General features: G+C 36.1%; 1 protein-coding gene across 1 annotated transcript in view; it reads right to left on the bottom strand.

Moving 5' to 3' along the window:
* HCN1 (hyperpolarization activated cyclic nucleotide gated potassium channel 1) overlaps window positions 1-21188 on the bottom strand; it is a 435721-nt gene that overhangs the window by 118184 nt on the left and 296349 nt on the right. The window contains exon 4 of the mRNA XM_006067715.4: window positions 5181-5399. Coding sequence (XP_006067777.1) covers window positions 5181-5399 — 219 coding nt within the window. The remainder of the gene's footprint in view (window positions 1-5180; window positions 5400-21188) is intronic.

Genomic DNA, 21188 nt, shown 5'->3' with positions numbered 1-21188 from the left:
CCAATGAATGTTGGCAATTTGATCTTTGGTTCCTCTGCCATTTCTAAATTCAGCCTGTACATCTGTGAATTTTCAGTTCACATACTTATGAAGCTTAGCTTGAAGGATTTTGAGCACTACTTTGCTAGCATGTGAAATGAGTGCAATTGTACGGTAGTTTGAATATTCTTTGGCTCTGACCTATCTTTAAAACAGTACTTACAGTTAATGTAAAAATATTTCTCCCAGTGGAACACGTAAAGTATTATTTGCCAGGAGCCCAATTTGTTAGCAGCTGAAGCGGCAACATGAAGCTAACCCAAGGGCTGTGGCAGGGTTACTTTTCTATGAGAAAATCTCACAAATATTCCCAGTCCGAGGACTGTCCTGGCCTGAGAATGTTTGGCAGTACTACCACTTTAATATATCTGAGTACAATAAATTCAGCTCCTGGGAAGCAAAAGTATATAGAATAGCTGACTTGGAAACTTTTCCAACCAATTAAGGAACCATGTGGGAGTTCTGCTCATAGCATTCTCATTTGTAGTGGAGGAAGACATACATTTACAAATAATGAAGAAAATCATATGAAATATTTTGCTGAATACACATGAATTTTAGAGCTACCTCTTCCCACTAAGAATGCTTCCAATAAAAATGAGGGCATCAAGTCAGTTTTCCTTTAAATACTGGGTCAGTATGATTTTCAAGATCATTAAAACTTCTAAGACCTTTTGTTCTTCTGAAGACAAATGCTATCACAACAAACACTATCACAAGTTTACACAACCAGCAAACCAAATTAGAAGCTCAACTGACTAATTTCTTTACATAATGAAGATGGGGTGCAAAATAAGAGGCAACTTTTTTCTTTTTAATGGAATATTAAAGTATCATTAAATATTAAGTATTATTTATAAACCATCATGGCCAATGGCCATTACTCCAATTTTTTTTTCCCCTTTGATCTGCCATTACTCTAGTCATAGAATGCTTTTTCGAAATTGAAGACTCAGAATCACATGACAGTCCTGACAATCTCTCCCATCCTTCTTTCTGAAACAAAGGGTTTCATCATGGCTTAAAGCAGAGTACCCTACTGATCAATCCGGGAATCAAGAAATGGCTTCAACCCAGTGAAAGATATTTTGATAATGTATCTTTCACTTACAGGAAACCAATCTCAGAATTGCAGAAGGGAAAGCATATTGAAAATTTAGTTTCCAAAACATGACCTGTATGTAAGCCAAATGCATACATACATACATAAGAATTTGCTGTAACAGCTGAAGCAATATGTTTACACACATATAAATAAACAACGGGATCAACATTTTGAAAAAGATGCTCTCATGTATATTCAAGTGACAGAGTTCAAAAATTTCGAAGGATAAACTCTTACTCCCATTTATTTGCTAGAAAACACAGTTGGACAACTATAAGTATTCTTAATCCTTACTGTCCCCTCTGAGCAGCACAGCACTGAGGTTTCTGTGTATGGGGGAGGAAATACACAATAACAAAGACATAGATCTTCCTATTAGAGTATTATATTCCTCTGGAACAGATAGAATATACACAATAAACAGATTATTATAGATTAGGATAATCAGGGAAGGTGTCACAGTCTTCCAAAGGGAAGGGTAGAACCTGTGTAAACAGGAAAAGGGGTAAAAGTATGTCAGGAGTAGGATGAAAGGTATGGGGGCAGATCAGAATCATTTGATTTGTTCTGAGAAAAATAATTTTCTTGTTGGAAGAGGGATTTGGCAATGAGATCCATGAGTTTAAAAGTTGATTTGGCACCATTCTTTTTCCAACAAATTATTTTTGAAGGGCATATTACCCATAATCAGTTCATTTTAAATGACCTGAAATTTGCTTCACTATAAATGGGATTTGACTAGTTAAAAAATGAGAGCAGGTCTTAGTGCCTAGTCTTTTGTCTTTGTTCATAACATTACCTTTTACAAATTTGGGAGACTAGATTGATTAAACATATTTCTATGGAATAAGAAGCTTATGTGACAGCCCTGATTACAGTCTTTCATTACAAGAAAAGAATAAGAATCTATGGATTATTCATTAAAACCAAAAAAAAAAAAAACCCACTTGCCTGAACTGACTAGGTTTAGAATATAATATTTTTGATATGATTACATAAAATTGCACAACTGCATGATTTCATTCAGGATTACATAATTCACCTTCACGGTTGAGAGACTACTTATGTTAAACTATACCTTCTTATTCCAAAGGGATCATAAACACGTGCTGATATGATAAAATTCTGTCCATTTGGATAAATTTATAATGTTAAATTTATTATCATTATTAAACTAAGAATCAGTAGTTTTTTACAATTTTAGGCAACATACACAATATCTGAAGCCCAGAGCAGCACTGGCTTACTGCCTCATGCTCTATCATTAGAGAGCACAGTTTATTTAAACAAGTCATTCATTGCTGAACCCGCCTTAGATTAATATACACTTCGCTTCTTGGATTCAGAAGCTATTCAGTATATAGTTATTTCAATTTGATAATTTCCTCATACAATTAAATATTTGTCATGTTCAAATTTCACACTAAAAATCATTCATGTACGTCAGGTACACCAAGGTGAGTTGACAATTTCTTATTCTAAATTCATAATGTGCTTTGTGTTAAAATTCTTGCTTATTACAAAGGAAATTGCACACCTAAATGCTGCTTTTACTAGAATTATTTGACGGGAAAGAGAGTGACAAGTTTCGAAATAATAGTAGGCTTCCCAGGGGTGCTGAAGTGTAAGAACTGAGACACAACAGTATAAAGATACAGAGTGATCTAAAGCTTTTTCATTTAAAAAGACTAGATGAACTGTGGATATATCTAGAAAAGGTAGTACCTACCCAAGGTCAACTTAAGAAAATGGAATGCTCACTGTGGGGAGTATATCCAGATAAGGCATTTCCCAAGTGTTCATCAATCACTTAAAACACAAGGGGGTTTGGCAGAGGGCAGACAAAATGTTAAATGTTCAGAGCACACACATTAATAGCAAAAATCTTTTCAGTTCATTGCTTCAATCAAGATGTACAAACTTATCTGACCAGGAAACAATTAAATAGGTAATTCAACAATGAACCAGCTCTGTGACAACCTAGAGGTATGGGATAGGGTGGGAAGCTCAAGAGGGAGGAGACATATGTATACTTATGGCTTATCCATGGTGATGTATGACAGGAACCAACACAATATTGTAACTATCCTTCAATTAAAAATAAATAAATTAAAAAAATATACTCATGTGTGTGTGTGTGTGTGTGTATATATATATATATAAATGTGTATGTTTATGATTTATTTATATTATCTGTGGAGTAAGTTTTGAGAAGAACTGAGATTTTAAAATAAAAGGTCTAAAAATCTACTAGATTAGGATTTACTCTTCCTTCCTCATGTTTACTAAGCTGCTAACCTGAGATATCAGAATGCTGGTTATGTAAGAGGCTCCCTCCTATACAGGTTTACAATTGTAAATGTGGATCCAATGAAGAAGACTTCTAAAGGTGTCAATCTCACTGAAGGTTTACAGGGGTCAGAGAGCAGAAACAGAACTTTCCTGACAACAATAGTGAGCAGACCTCTTTGAAGGGAATGACTGCTCGTATGTGAGTCCAGCCTGCTTTGGGATAGGGCTGTGGGAGGGCTACCTTCTAACCCTTGACCTTTCAGGGGTACAACAAGAAAGTCGCTTGGAGATCTTTGAAATAAGTTCACACAGTTAAGAGACATGAGTCTGGAGTCCAGTTCACATATGAGAACATGCAAATAGCCTGTGGACACTGGGGTGTGACTCTGCCAAGAATCTGAAGGTTAGACACAGGCTCTTCGTTGCTTTGGTGGAGGACGCAGTAGTGCTGAGAGATGGGCTATGAGATGGATGCCTGAGGGCTTCTCTGTGGACCAGATCTGAGTGATGCAGCAGGGCTAGCCTGACATCTTGGGTCTCATCCAAGAGCAGCTTCTGGCAGAGCACAGAGCCCTCAGCAGAAAGAGGCTGGTGATGGCTGCCAGGTTCTCGGGCCTCTCTTAGGGAGATGCAGGAGAGGGACTCAATGCCGCTCACCTAAATGACCAGCTGTTCCTGACTAAATTGTTTCAAATGTCAGAAAGTAACAAAAACTTATTCCAGTATCCTTTATCCTCTACCAAACCCTCCTAAGATCAAGAATTTGATGATGAATTACAGCAAACATAATGTGTTGAAAACCTCTGTCAATAAAGTCACAAATGAAATGATCTTTGCCTGTTTGGTGAAGAATTTATGAGTCCAAGCTGTTATTACTCATCAGGAGACATATTCTAGAATTGTTTGAACCATTACTTTCAGATATGCTTTTTAGCAAGGTGCATATATATTATATATTCTATCATATTCAACAGAGCTCCCACACTAGAAATTCTTCCTTCAATTATAAAACATTCTTATCTGTCAGAAAGTTAATGATGTTTGTGAAGAATATAAGTATTGTCTGATTATCCAAGGTCTAGTACCAACCAAATAATTCAGCATATTAAAACAAAATCCAATGAATAAATCAGTGCACAAATCTACTTTCTCTCTTTTGAGAAAAGTTTAGCACAGCAATCATTTCAATTAACACACTGTGCATAAGAATGCATGATAGCAGCTGTTAGTATGCATTTTAAAGACTGGAGGGTGTGTGGTGACTTATCTAGATATAAGGACAACATATGTTCAGCTATGCATATGGACTTAATATAAATTATGATTGCAATATGCAAAGAGGCAAAAAGAGACATGTACAATGGCCGTCTCTCTGCATTTAATCAGCTCACATTTTTCTAACATGTACGAGAAGTCTTTATATTATCGTAACTGTTTAAAAATTACAGAACACAAACCATGACAACACCTCAAATCAGCTTCATACATTTGAAACATGGAGCTATTTTTTTGTGAATGAAAATCAGATTTTTTTAAAGAAAATATGTATTTAAGAGAGAAACTGGAAACAAAAGCTATGAGGACCATCTTGAAAAAACTTCAAAATATGGAAACATTGTGGTTTCCTCCTTCGAACATTTCAGCTCATTATAGTTTCGTTACTGGGCATAGTTTATTTATCTGAATACTATTAATTAAATTGACAAACTAGCTGGTTGAATATATTAGAGATAAAACCAATTACCTTCTCTTGATATTGCCGCCTTGAGGAATCCAAAGACTGGATTAGAGCCGTGGCGTGGCCGACAAACATGGCGTAGCAGGTGGCCCCGACGATCATGCTCAGCATGGTGATCCACAGGTCAGACATGCTCACTGGGGCTTGGGCTCCATAGCCGATGCACAGCATGTGACTCATCGCTTTGAAGAGCGCGTAGGAATACTGCTTTCCCCAAGAATCATTCTGCAACAGAAGAGAAAAAGGAAATAGAGTGAACCATTAGGATAGCAGAATAAAAATAAGTATGACCGATACACAGAAGCATTATAACATTCTTGTAATAGAGCATTTACACAGATACTTCGCCCCAATAGTTAATCAAAAGACCGGATGTTTTTCAAAACTTGCTAAATATAATTAAATAGAAATAGTCTATGTTAAAATACGCAATCCTGGTCAGTTTTATATGTTTTTAAAACTAAAAATTCCTTTTGGGACAGTGGTGTGAATGAATGTTGATAAGCTCATTTTAAAATTTCCAGGAAATCTGTGTCATTCTCTAGTAATATATTATTATTTGCAAATTGAGAAATGCTGCTGATTGATATGAAGCACATAGGCCTAAGTATAGGAATTTTTATCAAAGCTATCATATTAAAATTTTGAAAGTCCAAATGATATATTTGTATAGACTTCAATGAATACCTCAATACCTTAAATGAAAAATTAACATAATTTGGAAATACAGATCTGATAAGTGAAAAGACTTCCTTGAAGCCTTCTCTGAGTAACGTATATTGAAATTCAAATGTCAAAGTTGATGATGGATGAATCTTACTGGCTTTCTGTAGAATAATAAAATAAAATAAGCAAAATAATATCTTGGAGGACACCGAAAAAAAACAAAAACGCTGACTTCTGAGATTAGTTATTAGATGCAATTTCTGATGTCATTTCAAAACTCTATCTTAAACTCAATTCTACAAAAATAAGTTATTCAATATATCTTATATATTGTCTGATAAAACTTAGAGAACTTTTTTGATCAATGTATCAAACTGCCTAGTCCAGGATTTACCTTATTTATGAGACTCAGGGTAAAATAAAAATTTGAGGCCTTTTAGTTTAAAATGTAGGGGGGGAAAGTATTGTTGAAGATAATATATAAAGAATTTTCCTTAAAATATTTAATTCATTATAAAACTTGGGATAATAGTGCTAGTTGAGTAACAACATAAACTTATACATTTCAAAAAGTTAAATTCTGGTATCATAATTATATATAATACAAGTAATACTATACTATTGTGATATCTTGAATGATCATACAATTTTTATGGCTTAGTTTTCTGACATATTCATTCTTTATGTCATAAAAATTTATATGATTAATAATTTCATCTTCAATGATAAAACTGAAAGTTACATCAGTTCCTTTTGGCTAATGCAAGATCACAAATAATTTCTGATACATTTTTAATTTGGGGGAAGAGCTTTCTGTTGATGCAACCTTTACTGGAACTGGAGTATTTTATAGCCTGGGGACAACATTAGGATGAATGTTTGATAAATTATTTTAATACATAAATTTTAGTACTTCTGGAGCTGATGATTCTCATGGAATAATTTCTAATAAATGATTTAACTCCATAAAAATCATATTCAAGAAACTGTCTTATTTTTAAATTACAGTTTTTAAGATAACTGTAAATGAATATGGACATTGTTAAGAAATAATAGAGAAATATGTACGATTCATCAGTTCTTCTCAAAGGTGAAATCCTGCAAACTATAGAGCAATGTTACAACAAGAAACTGACATGAATATAATCCATTAATATCATTTATATTTCACTAAACGTGTACTCCTTTGTATACACAAATTAGTTTTATTCAGTTTTATTACATGTATCGGTTCCTATATTCATTAACACTGTCAAGATACAGAACAATTCTATCACAACAAAGAACCATTACACTGTTTTTCTATTGAACTTAATGTTAAATGTAAATGTATGCAATGATATTTTAATGTTTCCTCTGACATTTCCTGTAACTTTTAATTAAAGAATGATCAATGCAAGAAGCCAAAAATATCTTCCTGATTTGTATATAACCCATAATGCCTGATTATGTTTTATCTTCCTGTATTTTCAATTACAAGGAAAATTTAATTTAAAAATTGTCTTCCTTGATAATAACTGGCTCATTTAAAACTTCATATGAAAATAGTGTTGTTTTCCACTGTAAGTGATGATCTTTAAATTTCTTATTGCTAGGCTGGTGCATATTTGCATCTCAATGTCGCAGGAGTTGTTAAATCTGGAGATTTTAAAATCAAGAATTCTAATAACTACCTGATAATTTTTATTGAAATGGCTATATGAATTCTTTTATCATGTAATAATTTATTGACAAAGTTTACTGTTTGAGCTCCACAGGGTCTGTCTTGGAACTTAAGAGATTTAATATTTATGTAGATACTTTGGAGATGGGTTCTTGGGCCTGATAGGTGAATCTTACCATGGTCTTCTCCTGGCTGGCAGGGGAAGTCCTCCTGTGTGTCTCTGCTGCCTAGTGTTACTACTGCTGCTTCTGTTGCTGCCTTTGCCACTGCTAACCTGGACCCAGTTCAGGCCTGTCCACATTAGAGACACAAAGCATCCAAGACTGCTGAGGCGTGCATATCTGTGCCTTGCTGCCAGGCCAACTGCTTGGCTTCTGTACTTCCTGCTGTGCCTGTAGGCTTGAACCTGTATATGCACAGCTGCTACCTTGCAGTGCCAATGCTCATATTCATGGTTCCATGTCCCAGTGGACTTTGCTTGTGAACATAAATTCAAAGATAACGCTATTATGAATTTCAAGATGGCTGCAGCAGAGCATGAATCCAAGTGCAGAGTCCTTCCTAAAGTAGGTCCTTTTACAACTCCCAGATCATAAACCACATGTACATACAGTGTCTGTCAAATTAACTTGAGTCTGTCAAACTAACTATTAAATAATCATAAATTTTAAAATAATGTATTAATATTAAATATATGTACAGATATTTTGTTTATTGTTTTAATACAGCTTTCTAAAGTTAAGTTTATAGATTAAAACAGAACATGATAAGTTTGAAAAATCCAACCTCATAAACTTTGGAACTGGTTGAGTCTGCAGACAAATAAAATATAACCAGTCTCATTTAGTTGAAAGAGTTAAGGTTCTTAAAGTGAAATTCATTTTATTTTTTTATACAATAGATCATGTTGCCATTTTAAGCTACCCCTTGTCTCTGTCAGTATAAAATGAAATTTAATTTTAAAGAAAGAAAATTATTTATGATATTATACATGGCAAATTGTATAATGAACTCATGCACAAGTTTGCATTTTGGGGAATGAACAGAGCTCATACTCTCAGGAATACACTTAGGGTTCCCCAATTCTAGATGTTTCATAAACAAGAAATGGAATATTTAATTAACAGAGCAACATGCTCTATAAAAATCTTGAATGTGCCTATTATTTAAAATACTTAAATTCTTGAAATTTGACTCAGTTTCATACTGATAATACTAAAATTGGATACATTACAAACCAAACTACAAAATAAACAAAGGTCTTTTATCCTGTGATCCATTCAAAGAATGGATAGAAAGAAAACAAGCTTGACTAATTTCTTACTGGATTTAAATCTCTTTAGAGCTCCTAGAGAACTGCAGGTATTCACCTGTCATGGTGACTTCTACCCTGTATATGATGATCATCTCATGGACTTATATTTTCTCATAGATTAGAGTCTAAATAGCATAATTCAGTAGAGATACTCAACATTTTTTATTACTGTGAAAAGGAGTGAATAAATAAATTTTGACTATAATTAGTTAAAACTAGAACAAAAATTTCTTCCTTTATGTTGTTTAGGCATCTTGAGGTAATTAGATATAATGGAAATAATTAAAAAGTTCAAAAAGGTGTCCAATGGAGGTTGCGCTTTCTGTTCATGTTGGTTTTTTAGGAGAAGCGGCATGAGGAGCTAGAGAGTAAAGTTTAAACCAGTTTCCCTAAATAATGCAACTAGATAGCTGCCAAACTATTTTATACAAGAATGTGTGTTATGTTCATTTTCAGTTATCTCCTAAGGCACACACAACAGACATACATATTCCCTTTTAAATGAGTTGAAATAAATGTCTATTATACATGCTTCATGATTCCTTTGAATCATGGAAAACTTTTCAACTCTTGTTTTATCCATCCCTTTCTCCCTTTCTCTCCATTTCTACTTCTTAAACCAGGCATGGTTTTCTCTGTACCTTTTTCCATGTTAACATAAATACATGCAAAAGACACACACACACAACACACACATTCTGAGATTGCGGCTTTTTAATCCTTCAAAAATGAATTATATTATATACATTTTTTCTGTATATTGCTTTTCTCACAGAAATACCCCTCCAAAAGTCTAGTGATGCCACATAGCTAATTCACCCATTTTCTACTGTTTCCTAGTTTTTTCCATGACAAATTATTCTATAATAAACAATCTAATACATATAACCCTTATTTTGATCAATCAGATTCCCAGAAAAGTGTTTATTGGGTCAAAAAGCAAAGTTTTCAATTGATTTTAAAATATACTGCCAGACTGAAAAATACTGTGAGTCAGTTCAGTTGCTCAGTCATATCCAACTCTTTAAGACCCCATTGACTGCAGCACACCAGGCTTCCCTGTCCATCACCAACTCCTGGAGCTTGCTCAAATTCATGTCCATTGAGTCAGTGATGCCATTCAACCAACTCATCCTCTGTCGTCCTCTTCTCCTCCTGCCTTCAATCTTTCCAAGCATCAGGGTCTTTTCCAGTGAGTGAGATTTTTAGCATCAGGTGGCCAAAATATTGGAGTTTCAGCTTTGTTATCAGTCCTTCCAATAAATCTTTAAGGGTGATTTCCCTTACGATTGACTGGTTGGATCTCCTTGCAGTCTAAGGGACGCTCAAGAATCTTCTTCAACAACACAGTTCAAAAGCATCAATTATTCAGCACTCAGCTTTCTTTATATTCCAACTCTCACATCCATACATGACTGCTGGACAAACAATAGCTTTGATGAGATGGCCCTTTGTCGGCAAAGTAATGTCTCTGCTTTTTAATATGCTGTCTAGGTTGGTCATAGCTTTTCTTCCAAGGAGGGTCTTTTAATTTCATGGCTGCACTCACCATCTGCAGTGATTGTGAAGCCCAAGAAAATAAAATTTCTCACCATTTCCATTGTTTCCCCATCTATTTGCCATGAAGTGATGGGACTGGATGCCATGATCCTCATTGCATTTTAAACCAGCATTTTTACTCTCCTCTTTCATCTTCATCAAGAGGTTCTTCAGTTCTTCTTCACTTTGTACCATAAGGGTGCTGTCATCTGCATATCCGGAGAAGGCAGTGACAACCCACTCCAGTACTCTTGCCTGGAAAATCCCATGGACGGAGGAGACTGGTAGGCTGCAGTCCATGGGGTCGCAAAGAGTCAGACACGACTGAGCGACTTCACTTTCACTTTTCACTTTCACATATTGGAGAAGGAAATGGCAACCCACTCTAGTGTTCTTGCCTGGAGAATCTCAGGGACAGGGAGAGCCTGGTGGGCTGCCGTCTATGGGGTTGCACAGAGTCAGACATGACTGAAGTGACTTAGCAGCAGCAGCATCTGCATATCTGAATATATTAATATTTCTCCTGGCAATCTTGATTCCAGCTTGTTCTTCATCCAGCCTGGGGTTTTGCATGATGTACTTTGCATATAAGTTAAATAAGCAGGGTGACGATATACAGCCTGGACGTACTCCTTACCCTATTTGGAACCAGTCTGTTGTTCCATGTCCAGTTCTAACTGTTGCTTCTTGACCTGCATACAGATTTCTCAGGAGACAGGTCAGGTGGTCTGGTATTACCATTTCTTTAAGAATTTTTCAGAGCTTGTTGTGATCCACACAAAGGCTTTGGCATAATCAATAAAGCAGAAGTAGATGTTTATCTAGAATTCTTTTGCTTTTCTGATGATCCGACAGATATTGGCAATTTGATTTTTGGTTCTTCAGCCTTTTCTAAATCCAGCTTGAACCTCTGGAAGTTCACAGTTCACATTCTGTTGAAGCCTGGCTTGGAGAATTTTGAGCATTACTTTGCTAGCATGTGACATGTGTGCAATTGTGCGGTAGTTTGAACATACTTTGGCATTGCCTTTCTTTGGGACTGGAATGAAAACTGATCTTTTCCAGTCCTGTGGCCATTGTTGAGATTTCCAAATTCGCTGGCATATTGAGTGCAGCACTTTCTCAGCATCATCTTTTAGGATTTGAAATAGCTCAACTGGTATTCCATCACCTCCACTAGCTTTGTTCGTAGTGATGCTTCCCAAGGCCCACTTGACTTTGCATTCTAGGATGTCTGGCTCTAGGTGAGTGATCACACTATTGTGGTTATCTGGATCATGAAGATATTTTTTTGTATAGTTCTTCTGTTCATTCTTGCCACCTCTTAATACCTTCTGCTTCTGTTAGGTACATATCAGTTCTGCCCTTTATTGTGCCCATCTTTGCATGAAATGTTCCCTTGGTATCTCTAATTTTCTTGAAGAGATCTCTAGTCTTTCCCATTCTATTGTTTTCCTCTATTTCTTTGCACTGATCACTGAGGAAGGCTTTCTTATCTCTCCTTGATATTCTTTGGAACTCTGCATTCAAATGGGTATATCTTTCCTTTTTGCCTTTGTCTTTTGCTTCTCTTTTTTTCTCAGCCATTTGTAAGATCTCCTCAGACAACCATTTCACTTTTTGCATTTCATTTTCTTGGGGATGGTCTTGATCACTGCCTCCCATACAATGTCATAAACCTCTGTCCATAGTTCTTCAGGCACTCTATCAGATCTAATCCCTTGATCTATTCCTTGAATCTATTTGTCACTTGATTTAGGCCATACCTGAATATTCTAGTGGTTTTCCCTACTTTCTTCAATTTAAGTCTGAGTTTGGCAATAAGGAGTTCATGATCTGAGCCACAGTCAGCTCCTGATCTTGTTTTTGCTGACTGTATAGAGCTTCTCCATCTTTGGCTGCAAAGAATATAATCCATCTGATTTCGGTATTGACCATCTAGGGATGTCCATGTGTAGAGTCTTTTCTTGTGTTTGCTATGACCAGTGTGTTCTCTTGGCAAAACTCTGTTAGCCTTTGCCCTGCCCTGTACTCCAAGGCCAAATTTGCCTGTTACTTCAGGTATCTCTTGACTTCCTACTTTTGCCTTCTAGTCCCTTATAATGAAAACCACATGTTTTTCGATGTTAGTTCTAAAAGATCTTGTAGTTCTTCATAGACCCATTCAACCTCAGCTTCTTCAGTATTACTGTTTGGGGCATAGACTTGGATTACTGTGATATTGAATGGTTTGCCTTAGAAATGAACAGAGATCATTCTGTCATTTTTGAGATTGCACCCAAGAATTGCATTTCAGACTTTTTTGTTGATTTTGAGGACTACTCCATTTCTTCTAAGGGATTCTTTCCCACAGTAGTAGATATAATGGTTATCTGAGTTAAATTCGCTCATTCCAGTCCATTTTAGTTCACTGATTCCTAAAATGTCGATGTTCATGCTTGCCATTTACTGTTTGACCACTTCTAATTTACCTTGATTCATGGACCTAACATTCCAGGTTCCTGTGCAATATTGTTCTTTACAGCATCGGGCTTTACTTCTATTACCAGTTCCATCCACAACTGGGCATTGTTTTCATTTTGACTCTGTCTCTTCTTTCTTTCTGGAGTTATTTCCCCACTCTTCTCCAGTAGCATATTGGGCACCTACCAACCTGGGGACTTCATCTTTCAGTGTATTCTTTTTGAATTTTCATACTGTTCATGGGGTTTACAAGGCAAGGATGCTGAAGTGGTTTGCCATTCCCTTCTCCAGGGGACCATGTTTTGTCAGAATTCTCCACCAAGACACATCCGTTTTGGGTGGCCATGTTTCCCAAAACAAGTTTTCCAAACACACGTAAAAATATACTCATCACTTTCTATAGTGAGAAAAGCTACCCATTGTTACTGTTATTTTTATATTTCATTGAGTAGGGAATTTGAGAAGGTGTTCACATACTTATTAATTAATTAGACCTCTTTTCTGATGAAATTCTTATTATTTTTCTTTATTTTAAAATATTGTAGTATTTTGAAGACTGGATATCAATTCTTTATTTGGTTTAAATATTTACATATAATTTACTCTTTGCCATACAAAGTTATCATTTTATGTAGAAAAATAAATTGTAAGGAAATGGCAACCCACTCCAGTTCTTGCCTGGAAAATCCCATGGACAGAGGAGCCTGGTAGGCTACAGTTCATGGGGTCACACAGAGTCAGACATGACTGAGTGACTTTACTTCTTTCACTTTGACAACTACAAATTTCCTGTATTGGTTTAAAAAACTCTCTAAATCAGAGATTATTCATATGTCCTAAATTTCTTGAGATTATGTTATTTTATGTTTACTTATATTTACATCTTTTATCTAAGTAAGGTTTTTTGCCTTTGGTCCACAGAACGAAGTTCACATTTTCTTTCATTCTAAAAAGTTTCTCTCTTGAGACAGCATCTGACTTCTAACCTAATCCCCACTGACAGAAAAATTGTCTCCTTTGTTATATACTGTCTTTACACCATGGGTGTTTGTTTCTTGGCACCATATTTTGCTCCATTAACCTACTTGACTATTTCCATGTTGATAGAATGTGGTTTTAAAATACAGTAACCTTAGAATCTATTTATCTGTCTATCTATCTACCTATCCATAAAGCAAAGGCCCCTCTCAATCCTAACGGGAGTTTAAATTGAGTTACTGAGTAAAGGAATTTGAGCAATACCATGTTTTAAGCAGAAAAAGAAAATGTGGATAGATGATTGCAGATGTGGGACAGGATATTTGAGAGAAAACTCTTATAGGAACAGTCATCAAATCCAGAAAATTCATTGTCTACCTATCTATCAAAAGAGTTACTCATGAATTAGCCAGTCTAAAATATAGAATGATATGTAAGAAAATAAGGACTACACCAGCAAACATATCGATGGCCAGATCTGAAGACATCACAATCGTTTTTTAGTATAATATGAAAAACTGATTCAGAAAATATTCAGAAACCTAAGATCATGGCATCCAGTCCCATCATTTCATGGCAGATAGATGGGGAAACAGTGGAAACAGTGGCTGACTATTTTTCAGGGCTCCAAAATCACTGCAGATAGAGATTGCGGCAATGAAATTAAAAGATGCTTACTCCTTGGAAGGAAAGTTATGACCAACCTAGGCAGCATATTAAAAAGCAGAGACATTACTTTGCCAACAAAGGTCCATCTAGTCAAGGCTATGGTTTTTCCAGCGGTCATGTATGGATGTGAGAGTTGGACTGTAAAGAAAGCTAAGCGCTGAAGAATTGATGCTTTTAAACTATGGTGTTGGAGAAGACTCCTGAGAGTCCCATGGACTGCAAGGAAATCCAACCAGTCCATTTTAAAGGAGATCAGTCCTGGGTGTTCATTGGAAGGACTGATGCTGAAGCGGAAACTCCAGTACTTTGGCCACCTCATGAGAAGAGCTGACTCATTGGAAAAGATCCTGATACCGGGAAAGATTGAGGGCAGGAGGAGAAGGGGACAACAGAGGATGAGATGGTTGGATGGCATCATTGACCTGATGGACACGGGCTTGGGTGAACTCCGGGAGTCGGTGATGGACAGGGAGGCCTGGCGTGCTGCAGTTCATGGGGTCGCAAAGAGTCGGACATGACTGAGCTCCTGAACTGAACTGAACTGAACTGAACTGAAAAACTGAAGTTTCTCAACAGGGAATGATACAATCTGAAAGGACAAAATTTATACTTTAAGAAGACTTATCAGGAAGCATTGTTGCAGAGTCATTCTAAACTGAGGATGATTTTTTCTGCCTAAGGGACATGTGGCAACATAAGGAGACCTTTTTGTTTTTAGTGGGCAGAAGCTAGTGAAGCTGCTAAACATCCTAAATTTGCAGGAACGTTCTCCCACAGCATAGAATTATCTGGCCCCAAATGCCAACAATGATGAACTGAGAAATCCTAGTGTGGTGGACAGACTTAACAATGGATTGTTGTTGCTGCTATTCAGTTACTAAGTTGTGTCTAACTCTTTGTGATCCCATGGACTGTAGCCTGTCAGGATCCTTTGCCCATGGGATTTTCCAGGCAAGAATACTGAAGTGGGTTGCCATTTCCTTCTCCAAACAGTGCATACAGAAGTCAATTTAAAAGCTATTACAAGTTTAAGAAAGGTGAAATGAGAGCAAAAATCATATAAAGGTGTAAAGTATAAAACAACAAGAACATCAGGTTTTTCATAAAATGGCAAAAGAGGTGTCCTTCCCTGGTGGCTCACTGGTAGAGAATCCACCTCCCAATGTGGGAGATGTGGCTTTGATCCCTGTGTTGGGAAGATCACCTGGAGAAGGAAATGACAACCCACTCCAGTAGTCTTGCCTGGGAAATCCCATGGACAGAGGTGCCTGGAGGGCTACCGACCATGGGGTTGCCATGAATCGAACACAACTTCACAACTGAGTGTGCCCATGAAAGAAAGAGGATATTAGAATAACTCAGGGGGTTATAAAATTTTTAGAAAGATTCATGCAATATATGCTTTTCTTTATGGAGGAGAGTGGATCCCACCACCTAATCAGGTGATGGGATCCTCTCTATTATTCTATGAGACCAGTATCATTGAATTTCCACTGCACACATTGCATTTACAAGACCCAAACAGCCTTCACAGTGGTATGAAAGTGTTTAGATGGCAACCATGTGATTATGAGGCTGTTGTTGAAAGAATCGCACCTGGAGGAACAGTGTTTTATGCCAGTACCTCCATCGTCTTTTATCCCGTCTCATCCTTCCCACCACCCACCGACCCACTACTGCAATCCTAAGAGGAAAAATTCAAGTTGGAAAATTAGATTGACTGTGATAAAATACAAATACAGCATTATCTTTGAAAACTAATATGATAAAAAGAGCATGTATAGCTCTAAATTGTTCAAGGCACTGATTATTATACTAAACTAGTTTAGTCTTATCATCATACAATTCTTAAGATGATGTTGAGGTGGAAAACATAGTGACTTGCTCAAGGTTACCAATTTGTAAGTGGAATAATCCACTTTTATAACCCAGGCAGTCAGACTCTGGGGACCATATTATTATTAACCACTTTATTAACCCAGGCAGTCAGGCTCTAGGGACCACATTATTAACCACTCTATATGATACTGATTGTGACTTTGTAAACTTAATTATATTTACAACTTCAGGCAAAATATTGAGGGAGAAAGACTAACTGACCAGCTCAAATTTCACATTTCAGCCCTTATTTAATAGAGCAAATTAAAATAAGGCAAAGAATAGGCATAAAGAAAGAAAAGAGAATATTAGAGGCTTTTGTGAAAAATCCAAGAACGTTTCTATTCCCAATACATTGTATTTATTTTATTATGTGGCTGTTTTCTTTTCATCTTTTAAAAATGATTCTATCATATTTTAGTCTACATCAACAATAACATGAATAAGAAACTGTATACGACAGTGCTTTACCATACCATCTAAATATTACCAGTTTACATGTTATCTGCATCCTACTGAAAGTAAATAAGTTGTCTGTGAGCTCTGATTTAATTAGGGCTTATCTTGTTTTCATTTCAAGTAATGATTTACTAACAAATTGCTCCTTATAGATTATTTTTTATTATTCAAAGTATTCACTCATCTAATTCATCACTTCATTGAGATATCACTGAAACTGATTATCTCTTGAGGAAAATGTACTGAGCCAAGTTATAGGAAAATATACATATATATGATAATTTTATTATACTATCAGGGAAATTTCATATAGAAAAATTATATTTTGAATTTTCTCTAGGTTTACTTAAAATCCTTTGTAAGCATTTGATTTGACACCCTGTTTGTAGTGTTATTGAATCAGGGACAGAGTGAAGGGATGTGGCAAAAAGAGAAATATTTATTCTAGAGTGTCTAAGATATCCTGACACAGGACATTCAAATTCAAACTAAACCACTTAGTAACACAACATGGTAACAGAATTTTTCCAGTTCAGCATCTTTCGCATGAATTAGATTTTTGTTAAGTTAGGAGGCCAAAATATTCCATCATTGAATACCTGAAATAACTATTCATCTTTTGAAAGCGAATATAAATATGTTCAGTAGGTAAAATCTTAGCAAAATCTGATACACAGAATTTAGAGGTTCAAAAATTCACACATGTATTCTTAAGGTATTAAAGAAGAGGGATAACGAAGTAGTAAACTAGAAACCCAGGTAGAGAATCAGCTAGGTTACCAAATTTCTATCAATGTGTTTAATTACTTTCATGATTATTGAATAAACTTATTACTTATATCAATTATATCAATACCAATCAGACCAAAAGTTGCAGAATCTCCAAGATAAGGAATATAACACAATATAATATGCCTGAAGTCGTAACAAGTGTCAGTAAAATAGGTCACCGATTCCAAATATACTGTATTCACTTGAATACATTATGATTTTACTTTATCTGTATTTACAAAAACAGAATTAGGGCAGTAAACAGTTGTTCTCCATCGATTTCACAGTGCTGAAGAAGGACCATCAACAGACTTTGGGTGCAAGCTTTATTGCTTTCCCTGAGTGCTCAGTCACGTCCAACTCTTTGAAACCCCATAGACTATAGCCTGCCACGCTTTTCTGTCCATGCGACTACCCCAGCAAGAATACTGGAGAAGATTGCCATTTTCTCCTCCAGGGGATCTTCACGACCCAAGGATCGACCCTGTGTTTTCTGTAGCTCCTGTATTGGCAGGCGGATTCTTTACCACTGAGCGACCTGGGAAGCTTTATACTGCTGCTGCTGCTAAGTCACTTCAGCTGTGTCCGACTCTGTGCGACCCCATAGGTGGCAGCCCACCAGGCTCCCCCGTCCCTGGGATTCTCCAGGCAAGAACACTGGAGTGGGTTGTCACAGTCGTGTCCGACTCTTAGTGACTCCATGGTCTGCAGCCTACCAGGCTCCTCCATCCATGGGATTTTCCAGGCAAGAGTACTTGAATGGGGTGCCATTGCCTTCTCTGGGGAAGCTTTATACTGAATAGTAATTGGAATAGAATTAACTCAGTTTTTAAGTATTAATTTTAGTTATTTTTTCTTTGAAATATGTCCCCTAGAATTAGTGGATTCATATATTTATTACAAACCCAAACATTTAAACAACATTTTTGGTGAGGTCCCGTCTTAGTTGAATGAAACACAGTGACTTTTTGTTACAGATCATATTAAGTGATAATGTCAGTAGGAAGACAAGTAGAGATCATTTCAATGTGAGTGCTCAGTCATGGCTGACTCTTTGCAACCCCATGGACTGTAGCCCACTGGGCTCCTCTGTCCATGTATTTTCCAGGCAAGAATACTGGAGTGGGTTGCCATTTCCTACTTCAGGTGATATTCCTAACCCAAGGATTGAATGTGTGTCTCCTGTGCTTCCTGCGCTAGCAGGCAAATTCTTTGCCACTGTGCCACCTGGGAAGCCCACTCAACTCTGTGAGTCCACCCTCAACTCAATGAGCCCATCACACATTGAATTATTCAGTAGGAATATTGTACATGCCATTTCTAAGGAGATCTGTGGTAAAGAATGCCAGCAATGGTAGGTGTAATGTCAAAATGGGGATAACCAAAATAAATACTTCTTTAAAAAAAAAAAAATATATATATATATATAGCAACATTTCCCTTATAGCATGGTGTGGTGCAAAGTAAATATTAACCCCAAAGTTCACAAGAAGATAGAGACCTACCAACACCGTCCTTTTGTTAATTCTGTGACCTATCAACTTTGCTATGTAACATTAACATTGTATTTTTAAAAGTACTGTGGATTTCCCTCATAGCTCAGTTGATAAGGACTACATCTGCAATGCAGGAGACCCTGGTTCAATTCCTGGGTTGGGAAGATCCTCTGGAGAAGGGATAGGCTACCCACTCCAGTATTCTGGCCTGGAGAATTCCATGGACTGTATAGTCCATGGGGTTGCAAAGAGTCAGACACAACTGAGTGACTTTCAGTTTCAGGAAATAGTGAATCATTTCTATTCCAGTCACATGATAGAAGATCTTGAATTGTTGGAATATATATTTGTACTCTTGATAGTAATATTTCCAAATAAATCCAAAGCCATGAATTTTAGCAATGACATTAAAAAAAATCAGATATATAGTCACATGTATTTATTTCAGTTGGGGAAATTTATTTCTCTTATTTGTAGTGTTATGATCTGCTTACAATGCTTACAAACATTTGCACCTTTGGCATCAAACCTTTTGCATTACAAGAGAGTTTAAACACTTTATTTTTAGCAATAAAATATAAAGTAACTGAATAACTAAATTGTTGCTAACATAAACAGAATGATGGCTGGTCATTTTAAGAGCTTGATTTAGGCATGTTCCCTGGTCAGTTAATCCTTTGAATTCTTTCTTGTTTCATTAGAGGTGACAAAATACAAAATCCGAATTAAGTAGGTTCATAAATTAAAGTTTAACAGTGATTTAGATTATGGATATTTTCCTCACATTTTTTTGAATGTTGATGCATTATTTTAAAATAAAAGTTAAACAAATCAATAAATTACTTTTAAATTTGGCATGTCTATTAACTCCAGTTTTTGTACTAAGAATTCATTAACACTTACAGAAAGGCACTAATTGGACATTATTTCAAGATTTTAAAAGTGATTTTTTATTAGAATTAGCATTTCAAGAAAAATATTTCATTGTTGTATCTCTTTGCCCAATATAAGGAATTGTATTTTACACATTTTCTATATATAAATATTGGTAGATATATTTTATATACACACTAATATAAAGGAACAATGGAAGAGATTAGCATAAACAGAACATTTAACTCTTTGCAAGATACTATTACATCATCTCAGACTTCCCTTGTAGCTAAGTTGGTAAAGAATCTGCCTTTGATGCAAGAGACCTGGGTTCAATCCCCGGTCTGGAAAATCCTCTGGAGAAGGAAATAGCAACCCACTCCAGTATTCTTGCCTGGAGAATCCCATGGAGAGAGGAGTCTGGTGGGCTACAGTCCGTGGGGTTGCAAGAGTCAGACATGCCTCAGTGACTAAATCACCAGCATTACATCATCTTGTTGTTCCTTATAAAATTCTTGAAACCTGATATTGTTATTACAGGGAGGGAATACAAAGCTTGGAAAAATTAAATTTCTTGAAAAAAGAAATTTTTTTCAAAGTTACACACTTGTAGGTGACAAAGCTGGAATGAAACCACAAGTCTGCTGAAGTATAGTATAATCCTCTCCATTCCAAATATAATAGCCATGTATTTCATAACCATTATATGAGTAAAATTCATGATAATTATTATGCAGATTTTTCAAGCATTTTAAGAATATAACTGTAGCACAGAAATTCTTTACAGTATGTATATACTTTCATTGCAAACAGAAAAGGAAATCTCTACTGCACCTTAAGGGAATTTAGAGGAAAAATTATCTCAGGTTTTCATCAGAGAAGACCTCTGAGGGAAAATTCCCTGGAGCATCTGAGGTCAATAAAGATGGCTTGGTTATATGGTTGTATTTCACTTTCATATTTTCCTATTGGCCAAGAACTCTCAAAGGCTTTTCCTGCTTTCCTCCTATCCCCATAGCCAAGGATGGAGCAAACTATCTTGGTGTCTAATAAGGAGTCTTTTGAAAGGAAATCCTTGTCTGAGACTTAATCCTCCGGAGAGTTGGAAGGTGCCCGTGACATTGGGAGGCAAATTCAACATGAAACAGTAACTGATGCTGTGTACTGTCACTCAACATCTGGCTGAAATAAAATAAGCAATTGATGTCATTTTCTAAGTGATTTTATTTAATATGCATGCAAAG

The sequence above is a fragment of the Bubalus bubalis genome, chromosome 19 (genome assembly GCF_019923935.1).
Source record: "Bubalus bubalis isolate 160015118507 breed Murrah chromosome 19, NDDB_SH_1, whole genome shotgun sequence".
Classification (NCBI taxonomy): Eukaryota; Metazoa; Chordata; class Mammalia; order Artiodactyla; family Bovidae; genus Bubalus; species Bubalus bubalis.
Note: the sequence above shows the minus strand (reverse complement) of the source record. Positions and strands in the feature narration are given on the sequence as shown.